The sequence below is a fragment of the Trachinotus anak genome, unplaced genomic scaffold (genome assembly GCF_046630095.1).
Source record: "Trachinotus anak isolate AG129_WGS33_773 ecotype Australia unplaced genomic scaffold, CSIRO_AGI_Tana_v1 ptg000014l, whole genome shotgun sequence".
Taxonomy (NCBI): domain Eukaryota; kingdom Metazoa; phylum Chordata; class Actinopteri; order Carangiformes; family Carangidae; genus Trachinotus; species Trachinotus anak.
The window spans coordinates 10,756,728-10,777,410 of record NW_027273865.1 but is presented as its reverse complement, the minus strand read 5'-3'; the positions used below and the strand labels follow the sequence as shown (position 1 = coordinate 10,777,410).

Sequence of the window (20,683 nt, the reverse complement as noted above, 5' to 3'; positions counted from 1 at the left end):
CATTAACAAAGAGGTGTTAAAAGTCCTGAATTACTGGCTTGAGAATCAATCCATGAATAATTATATACATGGCTCTTAAAGTTTTAGACTATGGTAATAAATAATTTTATTATATTTATATTATTTTATATATATTATTTATATAAGTTTATTTAATGGCACAATTAAGGACATTCAGGGATAAATACATTGTTTCAATAGACTTACAGACCATCACTTAGATATAAAGAGTCAGTGGTTAATGATTAATTTCATTCCATCTGTGATGTGCAGGTCAGTATGAAAATTGAAATTTATTGTGAGGCCTCACATCAGGAGTAAGGTCAGTTATTAGGGAAATGGCTCCATCTGTTGGGACAATGCTGCATCAAACAACAACCTATTTCAGTCTTTTCAGCTGGTGTCTCCTCACCCAGTGACCTCTGGACACACAGGAAATAACTGAAAGTCCCTGATTTCACGTGACATATATGAAAGCAGGATTACATCAGTTTTTATCAACACTCTCCACTGAACTGAAGCAGCATACACCGGTGAAAAGAGCTACACTTGTACCTACTGGATCATGGAGAGCAGCACACAGAGCTCAACTCTTTCCTCCTGGAGTGAATGTTTTGTTTTGAAGCGGATCCGCATGTTGGTCCCTGTTGGTTTCAAGACAGAAATCAAAGAGCTGTCTAAACTGGCCGGACCAGTGGTAAGTAGCCTCCATTTACATGTACAGTCACTGTCCAATCAGTCAGTCATATTATAACAATAATAACAATAATAATAATAATAATAATGGTGGTGTCCCAGCTAACTTTCATTCATTTTTATTTTTCTCAAAAGATTATATCCCAGTTGATGATTTTTGCAGTGAGTTTAGTCAGCACTATTTTCTGTGGCCATCTGGGGAAGACAGAGCTGGCAGCAGTGTCTTTGGCTATAGCAGTAAGTAACATTTAGTACATACAGTAATGTTCTCACAAGTTAAACTAATAGAATAACAAAACATAATTCACCAATGTTTCTGTTATATCCTTAGGTCATTAATGTTACAGGTATATCTATTGGCTATGGGTTGTCGTCAGCATGTAATACTTTGATTTCTCAGGTATGAGTCTCAGCTTTCACACACTTCTTTATTAGATATGACAAGAGTTCTCAAGAATTAAAAAAAAAAAAAAAGAAAAACAAGGGGAAAAAAAGAATAATGGGAATAAAAAAATAAGAATATACTCTCTGGGTTTAGACCTTTGGGGGCAGTAACTTCCTGAGAGTTGGGGTCATTCTGCAGCGGGCGATCCTCATCTTATTACTGGCATGTTTCCCCTGCTGGGCGATCCTCATCAACACAGAGCCCATTCTGTTGGCAGTCCGACAGGAGCCAGAGGTGGCCAGGTCAGTTGTCTTTGAAAAAAAAACACTCCCTTCCCATCTGAATGTTAATTTCTTGTTGATTCTGATGGAATATCTTTCTCTAGGTTGGCTCAGATGTATGTGAAGATCTTTATGCCGGCACTTCCTGTGAGTATGTCTAGTTATTATGCCACTAATGTCTAACAAACAGTTAAACTGTTCACCAGTCTACAACTCTAACTTTAGATACCCCATGGGTAAATAGTGAACTTGAAAAAACTGATTGCAGAATTTGGCAAATAAAAATGGGATGAATATCAAAGAATTTTAAACCTTGAACACGGCACCAGACACGAGGATAATAAACCTTGGACTTATTTTAATCTTTAATCATTACTGATGCTGTTTGTGTGTTTGGGAATTGTGGTATTCCTTCTTCTTAACCTGTAATAGGCTACCTCATTCAATAAAGGCTATATACTGTACATGGACAGTGCAGTATGAAGCCCAGTCTCCTTTGAAGGCTCACATCTTTTGTCCGGTGCATTCTGGGAGAGGAAATGGACTCTGTAGGAATAAATGTTGCTTAAAAAATGATGAATAGATGACTGTTGTGCATAAATATGTGCAACTCAGAGAGTAATGTGTTTTTTCATTAATTTAGTCAATTTCTTTATTCTTTTGTTTTTACAGGCTGCATTCATGTATTCATTAGAAACTAGATATCTGCAAAACCAGGTAAGTCCATATGACTCAACATTAAGTAACACCTGGATGAATTGAAACAGTAAAGTTTGATTATATAAAAGAGAATCGAAGAGCCATTTATCCACAGGCTCTTATCCACAAAGGGATAGAGTGAATCAAATATACAGAAATTTTCTATTAGCGACCTTTCTATTCATTTGGCTACAGTGTAGATCTAGGCTGCATACTGATGTGACATTAGGAATTAATACTGTCCCTGTTCAGATTGTAATGAGGTCAGAGCTGCCTGAACTTCTCCATGTGCTGGGTCCCAAACTGTACAGTAATTTCCACTTCCCAAGGTCTCATAGCACTGTTCCCAACAATGAAGCAACGCTCCCTTTGAAATTTTTTAAACCTTTCAAGCCCAAATTGTCTCTTCATTGGGTGCAGATGTATCTATGATTTGTTGAATTATACGTCTTCTGCCTGTGAACAGGAGGAAGACACAGTGGTGGAAAACCCTGAATGAGCTCCGACAGTCATCTGGGTTCTCATTTTGCCAGTGTCTAATAAGAATAGCCTAATATGTGGCACATTTCTTTTAGGGCATCATTTGGCCACAGGTTATCACGGGATTTGTGGTCAATCTTCTTAACGCTCTCATCAATTACGTAGTTCTCCACGCATTAAATATGGGAGTAGCGTGAGTATTGTTTATGGGACTGCACATGGCTCCAACAGTATCATCATTAGTGGTGGCATCAAATAACCAGTACTGTATGATGAAATTCTCTTTGCAGTGGTTCTGCTGTTGCCAACACCATTTCTCAGTTCTCCATGGCTGTAATTCTCTATGCTTATATCGTGTGCCGAGGTCTGCATAAGGCCACTTGGGGAGGTGAGTACATTTGCATTGGAAGATAGTGATCCTGAATATAATCAGAGGCTCCAGTGGTTTCCCCCAGTATGTGTTATAATGAGTAATGAATAAAACTGAGAGTGAGAGAATAAAGCTGTAGCTCAATTTTGAAGAGACCACAGAAATCAGGATTTTAATAAAAATATTTAGAGCCTTAGTTACAGGTCATATATAGGTCCTCAGAAAACACACTAATTAGTTTTAAATGCCCTTAAAGAAAATTAAATTTACTTTGGAGTACATTTCTATTTTTTGCATTTTCCAAGCCTGTCCATGCAGTTGATTTCTTCCTCTACAACGGCATTGAACGTCTTATATCTGATATCCTGGGAACATACCGTAAACTACAGTGTAGTTTTATACCCTTTTGTACAAGCAGCAGTACTTGAGGAAGAGTCCTCACTGAACACCTATATGAGCTTCTTTTTTCTCTGAACTGACTTAGAAACTAAATGACTTCTTCATTTATTGTTTGACTACACAGGCTGGTCTAAAGAGTGCCTGCAGGACTGGGGCTCATTCATTAACTTGGCCATCCCAGGCATGGTGATGATATGTGTTGAGTGGTGGACGTACGAAATTGGAGGTTTTCTGGCAGGTACTGTCACGGGTCCTGTTGTGGTTTTAAAGCACCCGTGTGAAGTAAAGTTGGTATGAAATCTAACTGCAGCTTCTTATTGACAGGTCTAATAAGTGAGGTGGAACTTGGAACTCAATCAATTGTGTACCAGCTGGCAAATATTGCATACATGGTGACTTCCCTCATTCCTCTATCAAATACTGAATTCACATCAAATTATTAGTGTGTGAATCACCTGTTTATACATGGAGTGTAACAGCATAATAACATTGTATGTTTGTCATTAGTTCCCTATGGGTTTTAGTGTAGCAGGCAGTGTGAAGGTTGGAAATGCCTTGGGAGCTGGAGAAACAGAACAGGCCAAGCTGTCTGCTAAAATGTCAATATTCTGCGCAGGTTAGTGTGCACTTAAACGCTATCTAATCCTGACTGTTTTTATTAAAATGATATGTTTTTGAAATTGGAGTAGTTTAGAGGTTATTGAACAAGTCTTGTTGACCAAAATTGTGAGTGGAGCATCCTCTCACCTCCCTTGTCATCTGCTTATGAGGTGCCCTTGAGCTGAACATTAAGTTCCTGACTGCTCCAACAGAGCTATTCATTGGCCAGCATTAGAAAACTGCTGCTTGAGTGAATAAAAGTCATTGTGTTTCAGAAAAGAAGTCAGTTTGGCACCTTTTAAATAATAATAATACTTAATAAACGAGTCTGTTTCTCTTTCCCACAGCTTCAGTGTCTGTATGTTTGGCAGTTCTCATTGGGAGTCTGAAGGGCCATATCTCTTATGTTTTTACATATGATGAGTGAGTGCATCTCTTTCACATGTTCTTGTAACTACAAATCTTGTTGCTTTGTAAAAACACTCTTTTCTCAGGGTGTGTTACTTATCACATGCTGAGTCATGTCTGTCAGAGATAACAGGTCTGTTAAATGAACTCTCACCATTATGTGAGTCATCTTGGGCACAGAAAACAGTGAACTTTGCCTGCATTTAGTTTTTACATATTAACACGGGGTAAATGTTTATGACAGGTGCTCTCATGATGTGTAGCATCACCCGAGAGTTTCGATAATCATATAAAATTACACCGTGTTCAAAAATAAGATCCACAAAAATTGAATATTCCCATTATCTTCACCTGTATTAAAATTTGCGTCTTTCTTCTTCTATAGACAGATCAGGGAAAGGGTTTCTGATGTTATAAGTTTCTATGCTCCATTCATCCTCCTAGATGCAATATCAGTAAGTATATGTCTTCCATTATGTCAAGATCCCATCATATACCCATGGAGTATTGTATTTGTGAAGAATTATAGGCATCTGTGGCAGGTCTAATGACATCTTTATTTTTTTGTGTGACTAGGCTGCCTCAAGTGGCATTATACAGGGGGCAGGTAAACAAAGAGTTGGGGCTATCTGCAATATTTTGGGATATTATGGTGTTGGTTTCCCTATTGGAGTGCCACTGATGTTTGCTGCCAAATTAGGAATCAAGGGTAAGATTCACAGCACACATTTTTTTTAGCCTTTAGCTGTTTTGTACCACATCACTGACTGGTAATTTTCAAGTTTTCTCCCCACTGTCCTTTTTTATTAAGAGCTCACTACAGCATCAATTTTTGCTTGTTACTGTTTCCAAGCAACTCAGTTCTTTTACAGGTCTGTGGACAGGCTTGTTTACCTGTGTGTTTCTGCAATGCTCATTTCTGATTTTCTACATGGTGAGAATGAACTGGAATAAAGTTACAGTTGAGGTTAGTATTCATAGGTAAATCTTCCCATTATGCCTGGCCTAAGGCTAGCCTCCTTCTTTATGAATATAACATTTGCACTTTGTTTTTCCTTCAGGCTCAAATCAGAGCGGGCGTGAGTGGGAGCTCTACAGACACAAGTAAGAAAGACTGAGCAGCAACTGAGGCATTTTATGCTGTTGGAGAAAAAAAATTATGTATCCTGTTTAACACAGGAAATATTATTATTGTATCTCTACTGAGGTACTCAGGTCACAAGCTAAATCTCTAAACTTTTTTGATTCATTGATTAATTGTTTAGACTATAAAATGTTAGAAAACAGTGAAAAATACCCAGAGTTCAAGGTGATGTCTTCAAATTTCTAATCAGAGCAACAGTCAAGAACACAAAGTATTTAGTTGACAATGATATAAAACCACGAAAAGCTTCAAATTGTCACATTTAAGAGGCCACAATGGCCAGATAGCTATAGCATTTGTTCTTTATAAATGATGTAAATGATGTTCATCAACTACGCAGATAGCTAGAAACCAGAATTTACCACAGACGCTTTCATATTAAAATTGTAGCCATAACCACTGTAATCTCTAACATAGTCACTTTTGAGTAGAAAAAATACAATTTATTACTACTAACAAACATTAGCATATGATGTGTTATTGACATTAGCAAGCTAGCAGTCTAGCTAATGTAAAAAAAAAAAAAAAAAAACTGAGCCCAAACTAGATTTAAAAAGTCTCTCAGGTTTGTTGTCATTTACCACAGTGTTATCTACAATTTCAATTATTGGGCCATAAATGCATAAAACCAAAAATTAAACCCACACAAAATATTAACAAGTTGTCAAAGAATAATTTCATGTGAATAAGTTTGTAATTTTAGGGTTAGTTGAAGTGAAAACATAACATTTGCATATTTGTGTCACATGAACCAGGTAACTCACATGGCCAAACAGACAGCATGGACCTTGTTGACGCTGAGGAGGAACCAACAGTGAAGGAGGAGCTGCCTCACAGGACTCTGGTTCTGCGTAGGGGGCTGGCTCTGGCTGCCATGCTGTTCATCCTGGCTGCTGGAATCATTGTGAACCTACTGATCACTAACTTGATTACATGAACATGAACAAAGTCTATTGTATTCAGTGGAGTAACTCCTTAGCCACCAGTGCTCAATATGATGCAGACGTCTGCATCGCAGGGCATCAAAGCAGCACAGTAAAGAGGCAGGAGTGCAGATGAGCAGAAAGCAGGAAGTGAAATGCTCTATGATCAATGAATTAATCTCTGAAAGCATTCATGCACATGATATTCCAGTGAATCTGACAGTGTTTGGTTCACAATCACGCTCTGTCAAACTAAAGAGAGGTTGAGAACCTCTGGATTTATAACATTAAACAGAAACATTGTGGTTATCTTGAACTCTCAAGGTCAGTCTGACTCTTCATTTGGGACCAGAACGGTGGATGAAATTTGTGTGTATGTAGTGTTGATCCAGTCCATAGTTAAGTTGGCCTCAGTAGAAAGAGTCTCAGGCAAGGGCACAAGGAAGTGCACACTTGCTCCCACAGCCAGAAGTCCAACGGCCAAAAACATAGTGAGGCCTCGCCTGAGGATCAGCTGGGTGGTGGAGAGACGACCTCCCTTCACCTGCTGGACCAAATGTGCATCTTGTGTCTCAGTGTTCCCATCATGGCACCCAGTTCTCACAGATATGTAGCCATCCGCTGACTGGGAGAAAATATCACATTCCCTATTATTTTAGTTTGTTTAATTCTATAGAGAGCAAGCACAGTCAAACTTAATTATAAAAAATATATATGTCAATTGATGACAAGAGAAGACAAGCCATGAAAAATAATCTGTTGGTAGTTTTGAAAGTTAAACAGGTCACTTGCCATCTGGTCAGCAGTATTGTTATCCGCAGTGTCTGACAGTGCAGCTGTGCTTAATAATGTCATGCGAGTGTTTTTCTGAGCTCGTTTCAGTGCCTACAAACAAGAAGAAACCCTTACATGTAACAAATACAGTTGCTTTTGAAGGCACCGTCTGATATTCAGGTCTATATTCAAAGACCCTGCAAATGCCTACCTCCTCTGTCATTCTCCCCCAATTCAGCTTGAAGATGACAATAATGTAGAAGGTGGATTGTAAAATGACACAAACAAGCAGTCCCAGCCAAAAACCTGCAGAGTAAAAGACTAATCAGTCAGTTATGTGCACAGCAGGCTTCATTTAAAAAAAAATATCTTGGCAATGACAAAAGAAGGTCACTTCATGCAATTACCTAACACTCTTAGCTTTGCAACAAACATTAAAGTAACACTCAGTGAAAGTCCGATGCAGTAGTATCCAATGAGATTAGCCACAGCTGGTATCTTCTGTTTGCCCGTGCCCAAGAAGATGCCGGTGCACACACACTAGGATGTAAAGAGACCAATCTCTAATTATTATGCACTCTCACTCCACTGGCCTCTGTGTGGCAATGTCTGGATAGATAAACATTTTATATTTGACTTAATTTACATGCTTTTGATAGCATAATGCAAATATATTTGTTTTGTTAAAAAGAAAAACGGTGAGACGCACCACAAGACCATCGAAGAACTGGAGGAAACAGTACGCATTCATCAAGTGCGAAACCAGACCTACGATCTTCCTGAAATAAGATTTAACAATTATTATCTATATTAATCCTGTGCGGTTTTTATGTGTATAACTAGTGCTTGTACAATCACAGTTGGTGAAATGTGAGTGCAGCTGTGGAGACTCACTCGTCAGAGGTGAAGATGAAGCCAATCACTGTTTTAGAAGAGCCAAGCACCAGACCTTCAACAATGGCGATGCTGCCTGTAAAAGAGGGGCTGTGAAATCTGTCAAACAGTGGAGGAACAGCAGCAATAAATAAAATAAAAAAAACAAAAAACAAACAAACAAAAAAAAAACATTTCTAACTGACCTGCGAGACTGAGGGATACCTTGCTGGTGAGGATTGCCCTGGCAGTGTCTCCTGCACCGAGAGCATTACCCACACGGGCACACGCTGCAGCTTGAACACCAAGAGGAAACTATGGATTCATCATTTTGGAACAAGTAAGTAACAGGTATGAAAAAAGGTTTGCTCCTGAGAGTGTCCAGAAGTTAACTGAGCCTGACTGAAGGTAAACAAACCTTCAACTTCAAGTTCAAACATGTTTGGAGAAAAGTTTTAAAATAAGAATGAAGCACTCTGACTATAATAGTAGTAGTAGTAGTAATAGTAGTAGTCAGTACCATGTAGGTTATGAACGCCACCATAATCACAGCATGTTGGGCTGCCAGCTCATCTTCACCCAGCATTCCTGATCATTGGAGACAAAGAAGAAATCACAGTCATGACTCAGAGTTTGTATCTGCTTCAGTGAAATCAATTGACTTACCAAGATCTATTATTTAGATTACCTGCAAAGAATCCTCCAAACTCATAAACCCACCACTCAAAGCATTTCATCAGTGTACTGGGGATGGCCAGTTTCATGTAGGAGCCCCACTCCTGCAGTGATTCTGCAGACCAGCCTGCAGTGGGAGAGAGAAACTTGTTTATGTACAGAGAAAAATCTTTGGTTGGCTTCTTGGAAGATGAACAAAGTCATCCGTGAGATCGTTAGATCACAACAAACATCGACTAAATATAACTGTCCCTCACCTCCCCATGTTTTCACATGGAGTTTCTTCCACCAAATGTAAGCAAACAGAAAGGCACAGATGTAGATCTGAGACAGAGTATTGGCTGCTGCAGATCCACTGTAAGACATGCACACGGATGCCGGGAGATCAGTGTGTGCAACAGATTTACTCAGATTTAACATTTTATACTGATGTGTCAATACACCTACCTAACCCCCAGATCCAGCCAGTGAAGAAGGATGTAGTTTGTGAACACATTTGCTATGTTTGCCATGGCGGCGGTGTACATTTGAGGCAGTATTATACCCTGAGTACACAAACAAAAGGCAGTGTTATGACCTCCACTCATACCTTTCCCATCAGAAATTGAATTAGATTAAATACAATTTACAACATTTCTATACACTAAAATTAGATGATACAAGATGGGATCAACACAGAATGAATTTAGGATAATGTTTACCTGGTTCTGCAGGTAAGACACCTGAAGATGATGTAGAAACATTGCCTGCACAGAAAGAAGGTTTTAAATGGAGGAGTTTAAATGTATGGAACAGCTTATTGTGCAGAAAAGCAATGAAATAATGATTGAAAATGTGTTGAATTGTTTCATAAAGGTGAGAGAAAAGTCAGGACTCACTGGTACAGCAGGGAGGAAGGCTGTAATATACAGCTGGGCTATTCTGAAATCAATACACTGTATTCATTGCAAATTAAACACGAACAAGCAATTATCAATTTAAGGTGATACACACTACTAACAAGTTAGCCCCACCAATTTTATTAGGCGATAAGAGCTGTAAGGTTTACTGGTAATTATTTACATATTCATGTTTACATAATTATTATTTACATATTTACAGGTTTTTAATTTCAATATTTACATGTGCATCTTTAAACACTGTAGAAACACTTACAGTGACCTCCTGAATCCATCTCTCCAGTTTTCCTATTATCTACCCTAGTCTAAGTCCTTCTAGCCTCTGATTGGTTAGTTTAGTGACATGTGACTTAGAGACAGAAAGTGTTGTGGTTGTGAGGTTGGCGAAGCGTGGAGAAAAGTGAAACTGCTCCTTAAAATGTTAATGTGTCTCCATCCTGCTGTTTCTTTTACCAAGAGTGATCCAAACCCCCACATATCGAACCCTCATGTTACATATGTAAATATATGTATTACAATACAAGTAAGGCCCAGTGTGTCAGATGGTTCAAACACTGGAGCAGGATTAGTGCAATAAAACTGAGATGTCCTTGTAGAATTGGTAAAGGTCATGGCGAATATCTGGAATACAGATGCTATGTTTATGCTGGAACACTGAATCTGTAGGGAACAGATCTGATTTTAATGCAGAAATCGTGTTTGTTGAACATGAGAGTCTTAAGCTCTGACTTCCCCTCAAACTTGTTCACATCACTGGAGGTGACTGCAATAGTATTGTGTGCAGATTTGGTGATATTAGTCACCTGGCTACCTCGGGGTCCTGGCCCAGACATAGCAGGATGGCCTGGGCATTAATGAGCAGACCCCAGCAGGGCAGACAGAACAGCAGCAGGATGATGGTGCCCCGCTGAAGGATCACTCCCACCCGCAGCAGGTTCCTACCACCAAATGTCTGCATAACATAGTTAACAGTTTAGAAAGGAGGGCAGTAATAAACAGAGGCTGTCAGTAAAAAAATCCAGTGTTTTATATCATCTTATCAAAAGGGTTTTCCAGACCTGAGACACCAAAGTATCACATGCCAACCCCAGACCATATCCAGTTGCTGCAGTGGTGACATTTATAGTCTGAAATGAACATGAAACATACTTTGACCTACACTGGTTGTCATCATTTGTGAGAAAATTGTAAATGCTATCTTGAGAAGGTGAGTTTATAGTTGTAACATTTCATTTTCCCTACACAAACTCTCCTTTTCTCATGTTAGCATTCATAACTCTGTGGAACATACAGATGACTTCTTACAGCAGAAGCTAATCCATAGCCAGCCATCACTTCATTTCCCAGACGCCCACAGAACATTGTAACCACAAATGGAAGCAGGTAATTGAGGATTCGAGAGAGCAGCTGGAACGACAAACACACATCACCAACAAAACGGTGAAGTCGATACAGCTACTAGCTCACAAATTATGCAGTAAACACAAGTTGCATTTACTTATGATGAAACTCAGACTATGACTTGGCAAATAAGCTACCACACTGACGTCACTTTGGCAGGTTGCATCCACTGTTCAGCCACTGTCTGAAACCTGCCAAACACTGTTTTAGGTCTAATGGATTCTGCGTCTAAGTCTCAGAAATACAAGTCTGTTTTCCTGACCTTAACCTTTCTTTGGCAAAGAAAGACTGTCATCAATCTTCTGTTGTCTAAATCAGCTTTTAAGCAAGGGCAGTCTTAGTCCACAAAGTCCCTTATAGACAGAGGAGGGTATATAAACAGTGCCGATCCTTACCAGAGGCCCGGTCATCCTCAGGATGTGGTACAGCTCCTCTCTGTGGGCCAGGGGAACCTTGTTGCGCACCCACCTGCAGCAGAAAAGCTTGTCACTGGACGCCTCCATGTCTACAGCACAAGATGCGAGTGTAGGTCCTTCTGTTGAAGTGTCCGTCTTCTCTCTCATGTAGTTGCTCTCCAGGGCATTGGAAAGAATGGAAATCTTGCTGCGGTCACAGCTTCCCTGGAGCTAAGCCAAGCCCAGCTGAAACAACGCAGACTGTGAGACGAAGACAGGAAAAAGGCCTGCAATCACAACAAAGACTAAGATGTAGGACTTGGAAGCAGGGATGTTTTTATTTGAGTAGTTAAATGTGTAAAACACAATTCACTGCCTCTAGTTCCTCTAATTATCTGGCAAGAATATTATATCTGTTTCTACCAAATATGAAAAGGCTCCGTTGGGTTAAATTGTCTATTTTCTGGTCTACTGTTGTGTAAATGTTTTATCTTTGAGTGAGAACAGTGAACATTTATGTTCGTCAACAAAACAGAGGTGGACAAAATACACAACTCTATTACTCATAAATACTCACAAATACAAATATTTTTAAGTTAAAGTCGAGTTAAAGTACTGGTGTATTTGCTTTTAAAAATACTTAAGTATTCAGAAGTAATTTTTTTTTTCAATGCGCTTTAGTATTCTTCTGCAGAACATTTACAGAAACCAGTGATTCTGAAACAACCTACTGCACTGACCTACTTACTAAAAAGCTTGAAGAATATACTGCGATACCCTATTGAAATGGCCATAAAAAACACAATCAACAAAAAAATCAACAAAGTTTTCCTATTTCTCCTTTTTTATTTAAGACGCAACGACACCCATAAAACCATAAATAAGTGTTCTGATATAGTGATATAGCTCTGGCAGTGTGTATGGTGTGTGTGTGTGTGTGTGTGTGTGTTTGTGCAACAAACAGATAGTGGAATTGCTGTAGATGAAAAGTAAAAGTAAAAAAAATAAAAAACCTAGTTACACACCTCTATCTTTATAACTGTGCAACAGCAACATGACGCATGACTGACTGTGCAGGAGTTGGCTGTGATTGGTTTTTTTCTTCCTTTGACAACTACAGCATACAAAAATGAAAGAAAATTCATTCTGCTGAGAAAAAGCTCTGCTTCAAAGTAGCAAGTACTTCATAGAAATGCAGTGGAGTCTAATGCAGTATTTATCAAAGTGTAGTGGAGAAAAACTCAAAAGTTTCCAAAAAAAACCAATATTCAAGTCAGGTAAAGATACTTCAAAATTATACTTAAGTGCAGTTCTCAAGTAAATGCATTTTGTTCCTGTCCACCCCTGAATGAAAAGCAGCATACTTCTTTTACTTGCAAGGGTAAAAAAAAACAAAAAAACACTGAATACAACAGCACATAATTTAACCCATCAAAATTCACTACTTTTTTATTCAATAAAATAGAACTCACATTTCTCCAAACACCATTATTTATTCTGTCACAAGACCGTATGAGTTTTGAGATAGTCAGGATCTGTATTTATCAACATTCTTACACTTAAAGCTCCACAGAGCCAGTAAAAACATCCTTCATTACAAGTACATATGACCTAAATGTGGATGAGAAGAACAAGAGAAAACCTAGAGAGTGAAATTGTCTGTGATCAAACAATAAATTAAGCTCTCATTTTTCAACCAATGTGCCACAGTTTAGCCCCGAGCTTCTCAAAGGTACTGAGTCCACAAACAATGATTTTATGAACAAGGCTCTCAAGGTTACGCTGTCTCTTCTATTGGCACGGTGGAGAGAATTATATCAGGAGTGTATGTAGTATTGATCCAGTCCTCTGAAGAAAGGGTCTCAGGCAAGGGCACAAGAAAGTGCACACTGGCTCCCACAGCCAGAAGTGCAACTGCTGCAAACGTAGTGAGGCCTCGCCTGAGGATCAGCTGGGTGGTGGAAAGACGACTTCCCTTCACCTCCACGTGTGCACCTTGTGTCTCGGTGTTCCCATCATGGCACTCAGTTCTCACAGACATGTAGCCATCCACTGACTGGAGAGAAAAAAAATATCTCGTGTCATATGGACAGCAAGCACAACAGCACTTCAAAGGAAAGATGCCAGATATTTGGCATCTTTGACTTAAGTGTATTTCAGAAAACATTACGTCAAAAAACAAACAAAAAAGTTCATTGTTAATCGTGTGAAACAAGATATGAAGAGCCATTTAGGTTGTATCAGGCCACTTACGTTGCCATTACTCACCGCCTGGCCGGCGGTGCTGTTACCCAGAGCGTCCGTTAGAGCAGCTGCGCTTAATAATGTCATGTGTATCTTTTTCTGAGCTCGTTTAACAGCCTACAAACAAGCACAGATAAAAACTTAACTGCCAATTTCAGCTCAAGCACACATTTAATAAAAATATGTTGAAATTTGCTGGTGCTATAGACATATAACAAATCCTACCTCCTCTGTCATCTTCTTCCAGTTCAGTTTGAAGATGACAATGATGTAGAATGTGGATTGTAAGACAACACAAATGAGTAGTCCCAGCCAAAAACCTGCAGAGAAAAAGACAAATTAGTCTGTCAAGGGCACAGCAGGCTTCATTTATGATAAACTACTCTTACTACGCAGCCATTTACTTGTCTTGAATGTCCATGAAAACAACAAAACATTCATTTAATTACCTAACACTCTCAGCTTGGCGACAAACATTAAAGTAACACTCAGTGAAAGTCCGATGCAGTAGTATCCAATGAAATTAGCCACAGCTGGTATCTTCTGTTTGCCCGTGCCCAAGAAGATGCCGGTGCACACACACTAGGATGGGGGAAAATGTCACATTTGATATATATGACTTGCTTTTGGCATCATACAGGAAATATATTTGTTCTGACCACAAGACAAAGTGGTAGACTCACCACAAGACCATCAAAGAACTGAAGGAAACAGTAAGTGTTCATCAAATGGGAGACCAGACCTATGATTTTCCTGAAATGATAATTAAGATTGTGTCTAGTTGTGCTCAATTACCTTTGTCCTACGGTTAGTGAAATGTGAGTGCAGCTGTGGAGACTCACTCATCAGAGGTGAAGATGAAGCCAATCACTGTTTTAGAAGAGCCAAGCACCAGACCTTCAACAATGGCGATGCTGCCTGTAAAAGAGGAGCTGTGAAATCTGTCAAACACTAAAAAATGTTGATGAAACCCAACATCAAATGCTTTTTTTTTTTAAATCAAGGCTACAGCAACAGAACATGTTTATTACTGACCTGCAAGACTGAGCGACATCTTGCTGGTGAGGATTGCCCTGGCAGTGTCTCCTGCACCGAGAGCATTACCCACACGGGCACACGCTGCAGCTTGAACACCAAGAGGAAACTATGGATTCATCATTTTGGAAAAAATAAAATAAACATATATTAAAAAAAAGAACATTGTCAAGCAAAAAATCTTGCTCCTGGGAGTGTTAAGAAGAGAGAACAACAACTATAATTTGTTTTTTTTAATCTAAATCTGAAAAATATTCACTTTTAAAAAGAGAAAGAAATGTTTTGATTGGCAGTCACTACAAATTACCATGTAGGTTATGAATGCCACCATTATCACAGCATGTTGAGCTGCCAGCTCATCTTCACTCAGCATTCCTGATCATTGGAGACAAAGAAATCACATGACTTAAAATTTGTATTGCACATTGGTTTAATGGCTTAATGACATTATTAAATAACATTATTACATTTCTGTAAGAATGGACTCTGAATAATCATAAAAAATATTTGGATTACCTGCAAAAAATCCCCCAAACTCATAAACCCACCACTCAAAACAGGTCATCAGTGTACTGGGGATGGCCAGTTTCATGTAGGAGCCCCACTCCTGCAGTGATTCTGCAGACCAGCCTGCAGGGGGAGAGAGAAACTCATTTTTATAGTCTAAAGAAGGTGGCGGCTGAATGGTGGGGTATCCATGAGTATTAAATCCCTCACCTGCCCATGTTTTCACATGGAGTTTCTTCCACCAAATGTAAGCAAACAGAAAGGCACAGATGTAGATCTGAGACAGAGTATTGGCTGCTGCAGATCCACTGTAAGACATGCACACGGATGCCGGGAGATCAGTGTGTGCAACAGATTTATTCAGATTTAAAATGTTGTAGTGAACACCTAAACCTACCTAACCCCCAGATCCAGCCAGTGAAGAAGGATGTAGTTCGTCACTGCATTTGCTATGTTTGCCATGGCAGCAGTGTACATTTGAGGCAGTATTATACCCTGAGTACATAAACACATGATGAGATGACGAGAAAGCAGATGATGCAACAGGTACCACTTAGCTATACCTTTCCCCTTAGAAATGTAATAACATTAATTAAGACAGCATATTTAGATTCTGTGTAATAAGAGGACAGATGATGTGTACAAGACATTAACACACCTGGTTCTGCAGATAAGACACCTGAAGGTTATGTAGAAACATTGCCTAAAAGACAAAGATAGATGAAAAGTGCTGATATTAAGGTGTGAGGGAAAGTAGTGCATCTATACATCACTAATAATGTATTGTATTTGCACATAAACATGAGAGAAAAGTCACAACTCACTGGCACTGCGGGAAGAAAGGCTGTAATATACAGCTGGGCTATCCTGAAATCAAGAAGCTGTATTCAGATCCAATTAAAGGTACAGTAAGGAGATGAGCGTTTACCATTATACACTCACTGGCCACTTTATTAGGTACACCGGTTCAACTGCTCATTAATGCAAATATCTAATCAGCCAATCACATGGCAGTAACTCAATGCATTTAGGCATGTAGACATGGTCAAGACAACCTGCTGAAGTTCAAACTGAGCATCCAAATGGGGAAGAAAGGTGATTTAGGTGATTTTGCCAGACGGGCTGGTCTGAGTATTTCAGAAACTGCTGATTTTCTGGGATGTTCCCACACAACCATCTCTAGGGTTGACAGAGAATGGTCTGAAAAAGAGAAAATATCCAGTGAGCGGCAGTTCTCTGGGCAAAAATGCCTTGTTGATGCCAGAGGTCAGAGAAGAATGGCGAGACTGCTTCAAGCTGATAGGCAAAGTAGCTCAAATAACCACTTGTTATAACCAAGGTGTACAGAAGAGCATCTCTAAATGCACAACATGTAAGCAGCAGAAGACCACACCGGGTGCCACTCCTGTCAGCTAAGAACAGGAAACTGAGGCTACAATTCACACAGGCTGACCAATATTTGACGATAGAAGATAGGATAATGGAACGTTGCTGGTATGATGAGTCTCGATTCCTGCGACATTCGGATGGCAGGGTCAGAATTTGGTATCAACAACATGAAAGCATGGATCCATCCTGCCTTGTATCAACGGTTCAGGCTGGTGGTGGTGGTGTAATGGTGGGGGGATATTTTCTTGGAGCACTTTGGGCTCCTTAGTACAAACTGAGCATTGTTTAAACGCCACAGCCTACCTGAGTATTGTTGCTGACCATGTCCATACCTTTATGACCACGGTGTACCCATCTTCTGATGGCTGCTCCCAGCAGGATAACACGCCACGTCACAAAGCTCAAATCATCTCAAACTGGTTTCTTGAACATGATAATGAGTTCACTGTACTCAAATGGCCTCCACAGTCACCAGATCTCAATCCAATTGAGCGCCTTTGGGATGTGGTGGAACGGGAGATTCACATCATGGATGTGTAGTTGACAAATCATATTAATATGGACCAAAATCTCTGAGGAATGTTTTTCAGCACCTTGTTAAATCTATGAAACAAAGAATTAAGGCAGTTCTGAGGGCAAAAGAGGGTCCAACCCAGTACTGGCAAGGTGTACCTGATAAAGTGGGTGGTGAGTGTATACACTGTTCAGTGTCATCAGTTCAAGCTCAGTTATTTCCACCCTCACACAGAAATGTATTCATTGCAAGAAATGTTATGATAGAAATGCTATTATATATGGACTTAACAACCCTGTTAGTCACCTGGTCACCTTGGGGTCCTGGCCCAGACATAGCAGGATGGCCTGGGCATTAATGAGCAGACCCCAGCAGGGCAGACAGAACAGCAGCAGGATGATGGTGCCCCGCTGAAGGATCACTCCCACCCGCAGCAGGTTCCTACCACCAAATGTCTGCACAACAGTGCACAGACAATGTTAATCATTGCATGGAAGAGAGTAATGCACAGTTGGGATCTGGCGTCAGTGAAATTGAGGGCAAAGGGCTTTCCAAACCTGAGACACCAAAGTGTCACATGCTAGTGCCAGACCACATCCAGTTGCTGCAGTGGTGACATTAATGGTCTGAAATGAACAGGAAACATACTTAAATAAATTTGATGTACACTTGAGGACTTAACAATATTTCTATGACTCATAAGAGTAAATGTACTATATATTGATTTAATCATTGGGTTTGTGAGAGAACTGTAAAAGCTATCTTGGGAGGGTGAGTTTATAGTTGTAATATTTCGTTTTCATTCCTCCAACTCCCTAGAAATGTTATCTTCACCTGTCATTTTCTCATGTTAGCCTCCACATAACTCAGTGGAGCACACAGATGACCACTTACAGCAGAAGCTAATCCATAGCCAGCCATCACCTCATTTCCCAGACGCCCACAGAACATTGTAACTACAAATGGAAGCAGGTACTGGAGGATTCGAGAGAGCAGCTGGAACGACAAACACACAACAACGGTCCAGTTACAGGTGTGGGACCCAGGGACAAAATCTTACCCAATGAGGGTCTGTGTTCTAATTAGTGTCATTTTAGGGGTTCTTGATGGGAAAAAGTTTTAGACCCGATGACTTACAGTCATTACAAGTTACAATTAATAAGCATGGCTCTCTTTGCAGATGTGTTACCGCACTGTCATCATTGCTTTAGATTGCCTGATTGCAGATTGCTGCCTCTAAAACTTAGAGACAAAGTTTATTTTCAAAACAAAACACACATCATCCATTTTCCCGTGTATCAATCAACGTATTATGAAGAGCACCCTTGACGCACACAACCACATACTGACAGAACAGGGAATATAAACAGTGCCGATCCTTACCAGAGGCCCAGTCATCCTCAGGATGTGGTACAGCTCCTCTCTGTGGGCCAGGGGAACCTTGTTGCGCACCCACCTGCAGCAGAAAAGCTTGTCACTGGACCCCTCCATGTCTACAGGATCAGATACTAATGCAGGTTTTCCCACAGGAGGCTCTGTCCTTTCTGTCATGTAGTCATCTTTGATGCTCCGCAGGGATAGAATTCACCACTGTTGTGTTAAGTATTTCAACATCTTAAAAAAGTTACTAATTCACTCAAGGTTTCACAAATTCCATTTCAGGTTTGACACTGTGGGCAAAACTACAACAAAGAAAATGTGGTTCTGTAAAACAAAAATATTATGGAGTACTAGTAACTTGGTACAGAGTTCATCTTATGAGTGACTAGTTAATTCTTTTCTAGGTGGTACCAGAGTTGCAAATACATGACATTTTAATTTAACATTCAATTACAGTTAAATTTTAATTTAGCATTTCATTGTATTCACTGAGTGAATGATTATATGGCCAATAGTGGCTACTGACAGCATACTAAATAACTCTAACCTGTCGTTGTTCTACCTCTGTGTTGTCAGATATGATTTGTGAGCAGACAGAAGGTGTGAAGACATGATTATTCATGAACATCTTTTTTTGGTTTTTAATGATTGCACAGGTTTCCTTTGAAGAAGTGGAATCAATCTCCATCAGTTCAGGAAGACATGTTCATTAAAGTGTTTGGGAATATTAAACATTAACATGTCATATGGCTCAGTGTCCTACTGGAGATCAGTAAAGGTTAACCAGTCACTACTCAGGCGACATCCCGAATGAGATGCAGCCCTCTGCTGCTATCAGGCAGAAAAGCCCTTCAACTGGCCATCTGTGGCAGAGTGATAGCATACATCTGTGGTAAACCTCCTGTTTCATGGATAGAAAACATATTTTGTGGTGAGATGTGGAGCCTCAAATACCTACGTATGAATTTGTGTAGATATATTATTGCCAACTCAGTGTCAGTTGATGTATAAAAAAGATTTTATGTGACAGGTTTTCTAGACTAGTTCTCCCTCAGCCATGAGCAAATATGTGCTTGGGAAAATTTTGTTTTGTTTTGGTGCATTATGTGTTTCCATAAACTCAAGTGCATCACTCTGATTGTTTGTTTCATTGAAAATCTGATGAAAGGATGAGGCCTTCCACTCAGTGTACAATGTTACACTTAAAGAGTACAAACACACACTTACACAATTTGCTTACATCATTGCCCACTTTGGAAAGTTGTACCACTCCTCTTTTATCTCTGAACCCTTCTACTCAACTCTGTAAAAGCAACATTTGTGATGTGAGTATGAGACTTCTAGTGCCACAATTCTTCCCAACCAGCATGCACTTTTGGAAAAATGATTTTTGCAATAGATTTCACAGGAAAAAAGCAAACATAGATGAATGTTGAACGCCAAGCTCAATAGAGACTAGTGTTTGGTTTCTGTGTGCAAGTTTCAAATTCTCTCAGATATTGCAGGTGTTATCTGTGAAAGTACAGACATGAAAATTAGATGAAGTAGACACCGTGAATAACATGAATGTAATATGAATGTGAGTTTAAGCCTCGTAATAGAGTGCAAATGTACAAGGTTTCTACCCAGAACAGAACAGGCTTAGGATAGACTCACCCAACCCTGACACCCTGAAGACAATGAAGCAGATAGTTTAAATGAAAAAGATATATATATATATGCATAATGCATAATAAGACTGTAGAAATACTGTGTGAGACAGCGCAATATAAGGTAATAGTTTGCATACAAAATAAGATGAGGGGGAGCTCATGTACTATTCTTCTTGTACAATCGTATACTTATAATCTATTCTAATCATTTTTTGTGAGACAGGGACCAGAGGAGGGAGAGGATAAACAGCTTGATAAACCTTATTTGGATTCTAATAGAGTTTGAGAGATTAAACAATGTGTGAATTCTAGCTGTAAATGCATCTCTGCTCAGAGGTATGGATGAGGAAAACGTTGCATTTCTCCTCAAACTGCATGTCCTTTTATAGGCTTTCAGTCTCACTTTGAGCTCCCCTTAGAGTGACAACCTAAAGCCCTCCAGGCTTCATGTTGGCTAAATCAATCAGTCTGTTGGAATGAGTGCCACAGATACCATGTGCTGCAGCGTCAGTGATTTGTATCTGTCACTTGTTATTTTCCCTAACACTGCTCTTGCCTTT

At 39.6% G+C, this 20,683-nt stretch overlaps 3 protein-coding genes across 3 annotated transcripts; 1 reads left to right on the top strand and 2 right to left on the bottom strand.

The window, feature by feature from the left end:
* Positions 1–439: 439 nt before the first annotated feature.
* slc47a3 (solute carrier family 47 member 3) lies at positions 440–6,701 on the top strand. The gene is made up of 17 exons (XM_071496791.1): positions 440–697; positions 832–933; positions 1,028–1,096; positions 1,235–1,383; positions 1,467–1,509; positions 2,035–2,079; positions 2,637–2,734; positions 2,832–2,929; positions 3,435–3,548; positions 3,635–3,702; positions 3,818–3,926; positions 4,258–4,333; positions 4,704–4,773; positions 4,895–5,027; positions 5,191–5,285; positions 5,380–5,422; positions 6,218–6,701. Exons 1-17 carry the CDS (start codon positions 566–568, stop codon positions 6,397–6,399), a joined length of 1,626 nt encoding a protein of 541 aa, XP_071352892.1. The 5' UTR covers positions 440–565; the 3' UTR covers positions 6,400–6,701.
* Positions 6,682–11,591, bottom strand: LOC139632054 (multidrug and toxin extrusion protein 1-like). The gene is made up of 17 exons (XM_071496790.1): positions 11,403–11,591; positions 10,912–11,013; positions 10,665–10,733; positions 10,410–10,558; positions 9,586–9,628; positions 9,409–9,453; positions 9,155–9,252; positions 8,965–9,062; positions 8,721–8,834; positions 8,553–8,620; positions 8,239–8,347; positions 8,054–8,129; positions 7,869–7,938; positions 7,567–7,699; positions 7,371–7,465; positions 7,174–7,270; positions 6,682–7,006 (listed from the first exon to the last, which is right to left on the bottom strand). Exons 1-17 carry the CDS (start codon positions 11,568–11,570, stop codon positions 6,711–6,713), a joined length of 1,830 nt encoding a protein of 609 aa, XP_071352891.1. The 5' UTR covers positions 11,571–11,591; the 3' UTR covers positions 6,682–6,710.
* Positions 11,592–12,833: 1,242 nt separating this feature from the next.
* Positions 12,834–18,699, bottom strand: LOC139632331 (multidrug and toxin extrusion protein 1-like). The gene is made up of 17 exons (XM_071497214.1): positions 18,475–18,699; positions 17,986–18,087; positions 17,649–17,717; positions 17,398–17,546; positions 16,013–16,055; positions 15,847–15,891; positions 15,586–15,683; positions 15,399–15,496; positions 15,198–15,311; positions 14,989–15,056; positions 14,682–14,790; positions 14,489–14,564; positions 14,330–14,399; positions 14,096–14,228; positions 13,872–13,966; positions 13,656–13,763; positions 12,834–13,458 (listed from the first exon to the last, which is right to left on the bottom strand). The coding sequence occupies exons 1-17, from the start codon at positions 18,640–18,642 to the stop codon at positions 13,180–13,182; spliced, it is 1,824 nt and encodes a 607-aa protein (XP_071353315.1). The 5' UTR covers positions 18,643–18,699; the 3' UTR covers positions 12,834–13,179.
* Between the last annotated feature and the right edge of the window lie 1,984 nt (positions 18,700–20,683).

What these genes read in the sequence shown, in the direction of transcription:
- LOC139632331 (XM_071497214.1), bottom strand. Translation starts at nt 18,642, where the DNA reads ATGACAGAAAGGACAGAGCCTCCTGTGGGAAAACCTGCATTAGTATCT. An exon ending in CCTTTCTTCCCGCAGTGCCA is followed by an intron (nt 15,892 to 16,012) that starts GTGAGTTGTGAC and finishes TTTGTCTTTTAG; the next exon opens with GCAATGTTTCTACATAACCT. An exon ending in TGTCTTATCTGCAGAACCAG is followed by an intron (nt 15,684 to 15,846) that starts GTGTGTTAATGT and finishes TTATGTACTCAG; the next exon opens with GGTATAATACTGCCTCAAAT.
- LOC139632054 (XM_071496790.1), bottom strand. Translation starts at nt 11,570, where the DNA reads ATGAGAGAGAAGACGGACACTTCAACAGAAGGACCTACACTCGCATCT. An exon ending in CCATGTGAAAACATGGGGAG is followed by an intron (nt 8,835 to 8,964) that starts GTGAGGGACAGT and finishes CTCCCACTGCAG; the next exon opens with GCTGGTCTGCAGAATCACTG. An exon ending in TTCATCTTCACCTCTGACGA is followed by an intron (nt 7,939 to 8,053) that starts GTGAGTCTCCAC and finishes ATCTTATTTCAG; the next exon opens with GAAGATCGTAGGTCTGGTTT.
- slc47a3 (XM_071496791.1), top strand. Translation starts at nt 566, where the DNA reads ATGGAGAGCAGCACACAGAGCTCAACTCTTTCCTCCTGGAGTGAATGT. An exon ending in GTAATACTTTGATTTCTCAG is followed by an intron (nt 1,097 to 1,234) that starts GTATGAGTCTCA and finishes CTCTGGGTTTAG; the next exon opens with ACCTTTGGGGGCAGTAACTT. An exon ending in AATGTCAATATTCTGCGCAG is followed by an intron (nt 3,927 to 4,257) that starts GTTAGTGTGCAC and finishes TCTTTCCCACAG; the next exon opens with CTTCAGTGTCTGTATGTTTG.